The 12,141-nt window shown below is 45.6% G+C and overlaps 1 protein-coding gene across 1 annotated transcript in view; it reads left to right on the top strand.

The window, feature by feature from the left end:
* The window catches only part of LOC137519255 (fucolectin-1-like), a 58,057-nt gene extending 47,046 nt beyond the window's left edge, over positions 1-11,011 (top strand). Inside the window, exon 4 of the mRNA XM_068238131.1 lies at positions 7,296-11,011. Within this exon, the coding sequence (XP_068094232.1) occupies positions 7,296-7,467 (172 nt within the window). The 3' untranslated portion in view covers positions 7,468-11,011. The remainder of the gene's footprint in view (positions 1-7,295) is intronic.
* The last annotated feature ends 1,130 nt before the right edge of the window (positions 11,012-12,141 follow it).

Raw genomic sequence — 12,141 nt, 5'->3', positions numbered from 1 at the left:
GATAAGTAATAATAAAGTTATAGGCGAATGAATGGAAGGAGCGCTGAAATGTGAAAATTGCTCTGGTGCTCCAGGGGTAAAAACTCCAGGGGTAAATTTATATATTTCGTATTTTCAAATGTTAATATGAAAGAAAATGAACGAGGATAGAAAGGACCAGTGTGGATTGAATTATACGACAACATACTTTTCTTATGAAATCTTTATGGTATGCTTGACTAGGGGCGTGGTTATGGGTGTGGCAGTGGCATGACTAGGGACGTGGTGGGGATGTGATTAGGGGTGTGGTAGGGGTGTGGCTTAAGTGTCCCTCTTTCTTATCTCAAAAAGTTGGAAGGTATGTCTACAGGGGTTTGGAGGAAGCCTCAGATCACAGAATTACATTAATAATGTCAGAGTCATCGGCCCCAAAAAAGCATGCACATCAGGTGTTCTGACTGCAGGGGGCGGGCCTGCCTATAACAGAGCGCACAGAGGATCCACATCAATGTGTTCTGAGGCTGATGATTGGAGATGGTTAATAAGATGCTAATAACACTGGCTTTCATGCAAATATGCAAATTGTATCCAGCTTGGCCAATCAAAACTGATGGGAAGTTTGCATTCAGTTTGCATGCAAGCTTTCAGATTATCTCTAGAGATGCTATAGGGGCTGTTGGCATTTCTGCTTTCTGTACTGTCTGAAGCCGGCTGCATTAAGAGTCTGAAGCGATTTAAAACACCTGTTTTCAATCATCAGGCCGCTTCAGCATTACAATCCAAACTGATTCGCTGTATTCCCGCGGCAGAACGAGGTCTTAATCACCCCAAAACCCCCGGGGCAAATTTCAGGGCTCCTTCCTGGTAGAGGCAGAGCTTTGTGCTGTTGCTCTGTCTCTACTCGCGTCAATCCCCGCGGGTCTACGCCCCCCCTCCCGCCCCTCTCAGTCTTCTTTCACTAAGAGGGGCGGGGAGAGGTGGAGATCGGTGGAGATTGACTGGATAGGAGGCAGAGCTACTGCGTAAAGCTCCGCCTCCCCCAGGCAGCAAAATTCATGACCTGGAAAGATGTGGAATTTTGCCCCAGGGTTTCGGGGGGTTAAATACATCGTTCTGCCACACTGTTGCGGCAAATCTGATTGTATTATAATGCTGAAGCGGCCTGATGAATAAAAACTGTTTTTTTTTAACGCTTCAGTCTTTCTTTAAAGAGTGAACATTTTTACTGCTGGCAGGTGATGTAGCTGCTGCATGTTTTTTTGGCAGTTGGAAACAGCTGAGGCACAGGATGGCGGATTCCTGGGGACGATCGCGATGGCGGTATTTGCCGCCATCCACAGCGCCTACATGTATTTAAGGCAGACACCCCTCAGGGTCATCTAACTACCCATTAGAGGGTCGATACAGTGTTGACTGCCAATTTACTTTAAGACACGCCCCAGACAAGGGGCGTTGTCCACTTCCCCTTCCACCACCTATTTAAACAGAGGCCTGACATGGCTTGGTTAGCTTTGACTTAAGCTTTGAGGGATGGCGGTGGGGGGGTCTGTGTAGATATTTTAATCACTGTTTATGTAAATTTGTATATATTGTATAGCACCTTCTGAGGAAGCCCTGTCTATGGGCGAAATATGTTCATATTAAGGTTTTATATGTACAGCACTGGGCACTTGTGATGACACAGCACTCTATCCATCCTGTCTCCTTTGGGCACAGTAGTGTGAGGCAGAACTCTGGGCTCTACCCTATCTGTTATTAATAGATTGCAGGTAGCTTGTTTATGCCCCTCTAACCTCACGCACTGTCCCGGTACACTAGTGCACTGCCTGCGGGATAGCTACACCCCACGTCGACACATCGAGTGGGGGGGATCAGCAAAGACCCCCGCAGTAATTTGCACATACTTGTAGCCAACTATCCCTATTAGGAGAGTGTACCGTTGATATCCCTCCAAACACAGGAGGCATATCACTTGACCAATTGGTCTAATTTTGACAAGACACCGTACTGAGGTGTTTTTACCTATAGGGCTTGTCTTCTTTTAGACTTTGTTTGATTTACTGTTTCCCTGGTATCCCACTTCGGCCAGTGTGTGTTCCTTTTCTCATTGGTGTGCCGAACACCCATTTTTTGTGGTATGGCCTACCTATCGGAAGGCCTACCATATATTGATTCCCTTACTAAAGAGGCGAGGGAGAGTTTTCAACACCTGGCTGATGGAGGAGAATCAGACCAAGAGCACAATGACACTGACATAGAACCTGTTTTTGTTGACATATTTAAAACCTATAAAGACTTTACCCGCTCCTCCTGGGAAGTAGCATCATTCAAGGTCTACTTAAAGGAACAGATCACGGTCAGGGGTTTACGCATCCTAACGAAACCTAACTCCCACACAGATGATGCAGATTTCATTAAGGGATGGGAGGAATTAAAGACAAAACAGACACTTGAGCAGATGCGCTACCTACACGATTATGAACTCAGATATTCAGATAAAGTAAGGGCAAAACTTTTGCAGGAACAAAAGATCCTGCTGGAATTGTCAGGGCACCCTGAATTCGAGAGATTTGAATCCAAGTTACAGAGGAAGGTCGAGGCACTCACAGAGGAAATTAAAAATAGAAAACAGAAAAAGTACCTACGGGATAGCCAGGATTTCAAAAATAATAAAGTTTATACCTGGATGAGCCAGACACAGTCCTCACCTCAGGACAGTGCACAGGCCAGTGGAGTCTCTGAAACTGACACACAATCTGGCAGTGAATCTAACACCTCCACCTCTCGTGACCGACCACACAGTAACAAAAAGAGCAAAAAGAGAAAGCCTGGTCAACGTAAACCCCAAAATCCACCTAGGAACCCACGCAGAAACAGTCAAACCGGTTTTTTAGACCACACCCCCACCAATCCCAAACCAATATGTGTAGAGGGACAAGAGCGGGAACCTCATACAGGCAAAATGAAAGAACAGGCAAAGACACTAAGAAACAGACAGCAATGGGGATACACAGGCAGGTGGAGGGGCAAACCGAATCATCAGTGGTAGAGGTAAAGGGTGGCAGTAGTACAGATCAGCCACTGACGAGATCTGACCAACTAAGGGTCGTTAACCTTTCTTCTGTTACCCTGACACCTACTCAAATCTCTTTGTTGACTAAAGGCCTCACCTTTGTACCGACTAGCAGATTTAACGCCTTTGATTGGACTAAGGACGTAAATCTCTTCGCAAGAAAACTCACACTTATAAAGATGTTTGAGAATAAAGATGCAAAGGACAAAAGGAGTGCACAGAATGAAAGGGAAGCTTTTAAAGCTCTCCAGGAATTGTTGAATGAAAACGAAAGGGACAGTGTGACTCTAGCACCCCCTAGTGGAACTAAACCAAAAAGCACATTCTGTCCATCCATAAGTCAATATCCCCAAATTCACACGTTTGTGGACATGGTGACACGCGCCTTACGCACATTAGAGACAAACACAGCACGGACTCCAGTTCGGGACAATTTAAGTTGTGAGGAAAGACAAGCCTTGAACACACTTAGAAATAACGATCGCCTTATCATCAAACCTGCAGATAAGGGGGGGAACGTTGTGGTATTAGACAGGGAAATGTATGAACAAATGTGTCTCACGATTTTAAATAACAGGGAGCAATATGCAATATTGAGTAACAACCCCATCAAAACACATTGTGAACAATTGCGTAACATCTTGAAAAGGGGTAGAGACAGTGGTTGCTTGGACATTGATGATTACACTTGGTTATATAGATCCACTGAATTTCCTGTCCTATCGGTTTTTTACGCCTTGCCGAAAATTCACAAAAACACTTCCCCACCTCCAGGCAGACCTATTGTATCAGGTAGGGACAATCTGACTGATGTGACCAGTCAGTATATTGACAAATTCTTGAGACCGTTTGTCGAGGCCCTCCCATCATATCTGAAAGACACAAAAGATGTTTTACTGCGTCTGCAGGACATGGAGGTACCCCCCGCCACTTGTCTGGCTAGCCTGGATGTTGAGGCCCTCTACAGTAATATTGAACATCAATTAGGCCTGAATGCTGTAGGCTTCTTCCTCAATACTAGAGGACAACACCTATATGAACACAATAGATTGCTTTTGGAACTACTGGAGTTCATCCTTACACACAATGTGTTTATGTTTGGGGGGCGCATGTACCACCAACTCAGGGGCAGCGCAATGGGGACGGCGTGTGCGCCGTCCTACGCAAATCTGTTCCTGGGTTGGTGGGAGGATCGTATGGTGTTCACAGATGACCTGTCTTTCTTTACATCACACATTCTCTACTGGGGTAGATTTATTGACGATGTGTTGATATTGTGGGAAGGCCCCACCTCTGTTTTTCATGATTTTGTGGGCATCCTTAATGACAATCGGATAGGGATGAGATTTACTCATGAGATCCACCCTAACAACATTAATTTCTTAGATCTCAACATATCAATCAATGATAATGGACGCATTGAAACTGAGATTTATCGTAAACCAACATCCACCAACGCATTGTTAAAATGGGAAAGTTCTCACCCCAGCTCTCTCCGACGAAGTATACCGGTGGGGCAGTTCCTGCGGGCTAGGAGAAACTGCTCTTCGGAGCCGGCGTTTAAGAGAGAATGTGAATTACTACACAAACGTTTTAAACAGCGGGGTTTCCCTGATGAGGTTATCGACAGGGCATACAGGAGGGCTCTGCATACACCTAGGACAGAGACCCTAGCTGACAAAAAGAGACCCATAGGTGGCATGACATCAGGCACTCCAAACAGGACACAATCAGCCAATACACCAAGACTGATTGGGACCTTCACTGAGCACTCGCATGATGTATTTGAAATTATTAAACATTACTGGCCGATTTTGCAAAAGGACAAGGACCTCGTGAAACATCTATCCCCCCTCCCAGCTATCACATATAGAAGGGCGGCTAATCTCAGAGACATGCTTGTACATAGTACATTTTCAAAAGCCATTACACCCATCCAGACCTGGCTCCCCCCTAAACCTGTGGGGTCCTTTAGGTGTGGACACTGCAAAGCATGCAAGTATGTACCCACTGTCAAAAGCTTTACAGCCCCACATAGTGGGAGAACGTTTACAATCAAATCATTCATTAACTGTGAGACACGCGGAGTAGTGTATGGAGCGAAATGCCCATGCAACCTGTGGTATGTGGGTAAAACCACAAGACAATTCAAGGAAAGGGTACTGGAACATGTGGGCAATATCACACATAAAAGCAGCACCCCTATTGCCAGGCATATGAATGAATGCCATAGCGGCCATCGTTTTGACATTTCCTTCTGGGGAATTCAATGTTGGAAACGGGATAAAAGAGGGGGCAATTTTGATCGCAAGCTCACACAGATAGAGTCCGAGTGGATATTTCGTCTGGAAACTATTGCACCAAAGGGATTAAACGAGGACTTTAATCTGGCCTGTTTCCTATGACATACCTTGTCTGCCACCCATTCTATATGTTATTGTGCTTCCATGTGAGTCTGATTCTCTCTGTATTGGTTTAGCCAAGTTTAGCCAGGTTCCTCCCCCTCCTACCTATTGCTCTGTTTGTGGTGGAATGGATATAGTGTCTCTCCCCTTTTCCCTACCATGCCTCCTGTATCTCTGCCCCATTGTACATTTAAGTGATGTATCAATATGACGTATCGCACATCACTCAATGGGCTGACCTGTTTATGTCTGCACATACACAGATTATGCGCATAGAACACTCTCAGTGCGTCAGATGGCGTGCTGACAGTTTATATACTGTCTTTGATCTGGCTGTATCATGCTATCATGATCTGGCTGTATTATGTTGCCATGACAACTTATGCGCCCTCCCTCTGGAAGACGTCACTCGGAGATGTGAGTATCTATGAGTGCCGCCCCACTGGCCAAGGACGGACCAATCGGTTGCCGGCATCGCCGTTACCCTGGCAACTTAGCAGGGGGCGGATGCGGCGCCGAATGAGGCCAGGCCGGCACCTTGACTATACTCCATGCCACTTTTACATGCTGGGCGGGGATAGTCTGCTCCGTTATGGAGCCCCGCCCCATGGGTCTGACGCAGACCTATGCGCTGGTGGCATTGCGTCTCCCTGACTACATGGGAGGAGGCGCATTGTGACGCCGGCTTTGTCCGGCGCCGTCACTATGGTTACATACAGCACATGACGTATACGCCGGGCGGAAACGGGCTGCTCCGCCATGTACACATGGAACTAACCCGGCTTGGAGGCACAGGATGGCGGATTCCTGGGGACGATCGCGATGGCGGTATTTGCCGCCATCCACAGCGCCTACATGTATTTAAGGCAGACACCCCTCAGGGTCATCTAACTACCCATTAGAGGGTCGATACAGTGTTGACTGCCAATTTACTTTAAGACACGCCCCAGACAAGGGGCGTTGTCCACTTCCCCTTCCACCACCTATTTAAACAGAGGCCTGACATGGCTTGGTTAGCTTTGACTTAAGCTTTGAGGGATGGCGGTGGGGGGGTCTGTGTAGATATTTTAATCACTGTTTATGTAAATTTGTATATATTGTATAGCACCTTCTGAGGAAGCCCTGTCTATGGGCGAAATATGTTCATATTAAGGTTTTATATGTACAGCACTGGGCACTTGTGATGACACAGCACTCTATCCATCCTGTCTCCTTTGGGCACAGTAGTGTGAGGCAGAACTCTGGGCTCTACCCTATCTGTTATTAATAGATTGCAGGTAGCTTGTTTATGCCCCTCTAACCTCACGCACTGTCCCGGTACACTAGTGCACTGCCTGCGGGATAGCTACACCCCACGTCGACACATCGAGTGGGGGGGATCAGCAAAGACCCCCGCAGTAATTTGCACATACTTGTAGCCAACTATCCCTATTAGGAGAGTGTACCGTTGATATCCCTCCAAACACAGGAGGCATATCACTTGACCAATTGGTCTAATTTTGACAAGACACCGTACTGAGGTGTTTTTACCTATAGGGCTTGTCTTCTTTTAGACTTTGTTTGATTTACTGTTTCCCTGGTATCCCACTTCGGCCAGTGTGTGTAAACAGCTATTTCCCAGAATGCAGCAAGGTTCCCAGACAGGAAACTGCCAAGAGTACATAGTTTTCTTGTTTCTTGTGGGAGGGGTTTCACCACAATATCAGTCATACGGCGCCCCCTGATGGTCTGTTTGTGAAAAGGAATAGATTTCTCATGTAAAAGGGGGTATCAGCTACTGATTGGGATAAAGTTAAATTCTTGGTCGGAGTTTCTCTTTAACCATGCTTCTCCTGTAGGTGCGCCACCATCAGGAACTGCAGCAAGTCCCGGCCAATGATGGAATTCAACTGCAACGGGATGCAAGGCCGCTACGTCACCATCGTCCACTTTAACTCATCGGGGATCATCGCCGTGTGTGAAATGCAGGTCTATCAGCATAATGTCATGGAGCAAAGGCAACTACTATGAATCCTGATCCTGTTTCCTTCGCTCATCAGGAGTCTCAACGCAATAATAATACCGAAATGTCTGCTTTATTAGCAACTACAAATCAAGCTGATTACAATCTATAATTCCGTGTGATGTGCCCAATACTACCTTGTTGTGCGCCTGCTGTGCGAATTCGCTTCAAATCAGTGGAATGGGCGGAGCTTGGAAATATACGGACAATACAGTTTGTCAATGACATAGTCATAACGGTGGCCATACATGTAGCAATGATGGGCAGATTCAACCAAGAGACAGATCTCTCTCTGAGGGCTCGTTCACACTAGAGGCATTTGTATTTTTTTCAGCACTGTCGATTTTCAAAATCGAGAGAGTTCACAGCTGAGCGGTTCGTTTCCGTCCGCTCAGCAAAGCGCTGCCTGTACCATTTTTGAGGTGATTCCGCCTCAATGGAAGGTATAGGAAAAACGCAAAACGCTCACAAAATCACTTTGTGCAGCGATTGCGTTTGCGTTTTTAAGAATAAATACATTGTATTTATTCTTTCCCGGTTCAAAGAGTTCACTTCCTGACTTGGGTCCGGGAGTGAATTAAAAAAACGCTCGGGAAACGTGCTTAGAAAATCGTCGGAAATTGGAAAAAAAATGGCATCAAAAAAAGCAAAATGCAACACAACGCGAACGCAACACAATGGGAACGAGGCCTGATAGAGGCCTCTTGCACACTACATGCAATTCCAATTTTTTGAACGATCTGATTTTTTTATCACGATTTAAAAAAATTACTGCATGCTGCTGTTTTTTAGTCAGAATCAAAAATCTGATCGTATAAAAAATCGGAATACACAAGTAGTGTGCAAGATGCCAGAATCTGATTAGAGAGAGATCTGCCGGCTGCCGATACACTGCAGACCGATTCCCGGACGATTGCAGCATGAAATCTCTCGGGAATCGGCTGAGTCTGCCGCCTCACCGCTGTTCCTCTAACATATAAATGTATATGTATGTGGGCGTTTATACATTACCTGTCCTGTGTAGCGGTGCCAGTCTGTCTTTGGAATCTGATGCTTTTTACATTAGCCCTACACAGTATATGCCGTAATATGATTTTTGCATTTTTTGTGAATTTTCACGGTAAAAAATGATTTTTCGTATTTCTGGGAATTTTTTTTTTTTCAATGTATTTTTGTGAATACTGTAGTTTCTCGAAATCGAAAATAGCACTTTTAATGCAAAAATTTGCAAGCTACAGCAGTAATGGAAGAACGCCAGATACAGATACGGACGGGCACCGCGACACAGGGCGGGTTATGTATAAATGCACACATACATGTACAATGATACGATATGTGGGAACAGTGGTGGGTTTTTTTCATGGTTGCCGCTCGTCCCGATATTACTGATCGTTTCCACCGCACACCCGGGCATGCACTAGGTGGCACTAATTTTCATATAATTTCAATAATTATCTAATCGGATGGTTGATCTGCCGCTAAATCGCTAGATGTACGGGCACCTTAATTTTGAGTTGATGCACATTTTATACAAATTATCCTGAAAGAAATGTGTTTAATAACACCACAGATTTTTGAGGCATATCTACTAAATAAAGGGCAGTGCAATTTCAACATTACTCATTCCATTGTCGATAAGACGTGTTACCTTGGCAACATGGGTTGTGCTAATTGCGCAATGTGCGCTATGTCACCGGTGTAAGTAATGGAAAAATGTACCACTAAAGTCAAATCATGCAGTTCAAATTCCCTACTAAGCAGTCAAGCCACACCTTTCTGACACACATGATCACACCTCACCACTCCCTTCTGAGTCATGCTGTCTAGGTGGGGAGAAGACAGCATGACTCATCAGAAGGAAGGAGTGGTCTCATGGGAGTCAGCATACAGGCTTGTTTAATCTGCACATGCAAGACATGCCGCCTGGTAGAATTTGAGGCTCCATTCCTCGGACTAACATTGCAGGGCCAATTCCGTACAGAGGTATTCTGTTGCTATGAGGGGGAGGGGAAGGACTGATGGAGTTGAATGGAAGTGATGTCACGCAGTGGGAGGAGTGAGTAGAGAGAACAATGCTCTCAAGCAACGTTCAGCTGAAATTATCAGCTGGACTGTTCGCTGGCTGAGGCATTGGGGGCCGCTGTACACACTAAATTCTCAGCAGAGTCGGTCATTATTGAACAAGTTTCATCTAGTGTGTGTACACAGTTTAAGGGCTGGGCTCCACAATCATGGATAGCAATCACAAACTCTAAGGATTTGCGAATAGGAACAAAAAGAACACCTCGATTATCAAAGCGATTTCCAGGAATGCGATTCTGCCCCTGCATTTCTTCAAATATAATCATTCTGAAAATGCTGCATGTTGATCGCTAATCCCCAAGCGCTGATTGCACAATAATTCCAGACAGCGGATGTGTTTCCCACAGAAGCCTGGAGTGTAAACGCATCAGCTTCAGACTCCAGCCGCATACAATGCACGCCTCGGACAATGACACTGCACTGCCCGCTCCTGCTGGCCGTCTATAATCCGGCTCTATGTGTGTACGTAGCTTAACCCCTCTCCCTCCCCCTGGATGAGTATCTACATCCCTGCTTTACCTACATACTCCTCCCTTGCCCCCATGCACTCCCGCTCGCTCCCGCGCTCGTTTTCGCCGACCGATCGGTAGGTGGGGACAAATGAATGGGAACTGAACGCCGGCGATCAATGAGGTCCCACGTCATTCACAGAAACCGAAAGCAACATGGCTACACATTGCATCCTGTTTAGCGTACTAAAGCTGGCCATACAATGGCCCGATTTGCCGCCGTTTCGACAGCAGATTTGATCACTGGGATCTAATCTGCTGCCAATCTCTCGCGCTACACGCCGAATTTCGATCCTTTTCGTCCGATCCCGTCGATCGCTCCGTGCGGAAAATTAGCGTCGATCGCCCGCGGGTAGGGAGCACGTCGTTAGCGGCGTTCGAGTGTCTGACGACCGACGCAATAGAGCGGCAATACATTACCTGCTCCGCCGGCACGACTGCCCCCGCTGTCACCGCTGCTCTGTGTCCGCGCTGGTCTCCGGCATGCTTCAGTTCCTCCTGCCCGGCAGGAAGTTTAAACAGTAGAGGGCGCTCTACTGTTTAAACTTCCTGCCGGGCAGGAAGAAGTAAAGCATGCTGGACCTGGAGACCAGAGCAGAGAAGACAGCGGAGACCTGGGGACTGGAGTCGCGCCGGCGGAGCAGGTAATGTATGCAGGGGGGGGGGGGGGGAGCGGCAGCACCACAACAGATTGTGAACGGTTTCAGGCTGAAATCGGTTCACAATCTGTTTGCAGTAAAGGTAGCCATACGATCCCTCTCTGATCAGATTCGATCAGAGAGGGATCTATCTGTTGGTCGAATCTGATGGCAAATCGACCAGTGTATGGCTACCTTAATAGTACGCAACAGAAAATAATGCACGAGGACATCTTGTGGCCAAATAGTAAAATTACACATAGATACAATTTTTTTTGTAAAAAGTATAATATTTACATTTAAAATTAAATCTTTCCCTCCTACGCTCTTTTGTTTGTTTTTTGTGGTATTAATTTAAAAAAATAAATAGTTACCCTAGAGACTGAACTTTTTAATATGTATGTCAAGCGGGTATATTACTGTTATTTTTTAAATCATGGGCTTGTAAATAGAGAGGAACGCAAAATTGAAAAAAATGCACCTTTAGTTCCAAATAAAATATTGGCACCCTACATTGTTAAATGTTGCAATAACCGTGACAAATGGGCAAAAACTGAGAAATAATGGGTTTTTTTTCCCAATTTTGTCTTATTATTCCCATTAAAATGCAGTTAGAATAAAATAATTTTGGGGAAAAAGTACTAACCAAAGAAAGCCTAATTGGTGGCAAAAAAAACAAGATATAGATTGTTTTGTTGTGATCAGTAGTAATAAAGTTATAGGCGAATGAATGGAAGGAGCGCTATTGCTCTGGTTTTTAAAGGATACCCGAACTGAAATGTGACATAATGAGATAGACATGAGTATGTACAGTGCCTAGCACACAAATAACTATGCTGTGTTCCTTTTTCTCTTTCTCTGCCTGAAAGAGTTAAATATCAGGTATGTAAGTGGCTGACTCAGTCCTGACTCAGACAGGAAGTGACTACAGTGTGACCCTCACTGATAAGAAATTCCCCTTTTTTTACCTCTTTCTTGCTCTCAGAAGCCATTTTCTGCTAGGAAAGTGATTTATAGTTGGAATTTCTTATCAGTGAGGGTCACACTGTAGTCACTTCCTGTCTGAGTCAGGACTGAGTCAGCCACTTGCATACCTTATATTTAACTCTTTCAGGCAGAGGAAGGAAAAAAGGAACACAGCATAGTTATTTGTGTGCTAGGCACTGTACATACACATGTCTATCTCATTATGTCACATTTCAGTTCGGGTATCCTTTAAGGCCACGTTCACATCTATGTAGTGCAGATCACACGCCATCTGTGCCACTACCCGCGCACTGCTGATTCCATTCATTGACGGTGAATGGATCAGCTCTGCGCTTGCGGGCAGAAAGCATGCAGCAGTACACAAGCGCATCATATCGCCTCGTACTGCTGCGCAGCGCCTATGATGTGAACGGCAGGAGGGCTGTCTATGCCTTTCAGCCGCTCTTGCTTGTCGCACATCATACGC

The sequence above is a fragment of the Hyperolius riggenbachi genome, chromosome 5 (genome assembly GCF_040937935.1).
Source record: "Hyperolius riggenbachi isolate aHypRig1 chromosome 5, aHypRig1.pri, whole genome shotgun sequence".
Lineage (NCBI taxonomy): Eukaryota > Metazoa > Chordata > Amphibia > Anura > Hyperoliidae > Hyperolius > Hyperolius riggenbachi.
The sequence above is the reverse complement of the archived record's forward strand: the minus strand, read 5'-3'. Positions and strand labels throughout refer to the sequence as shown.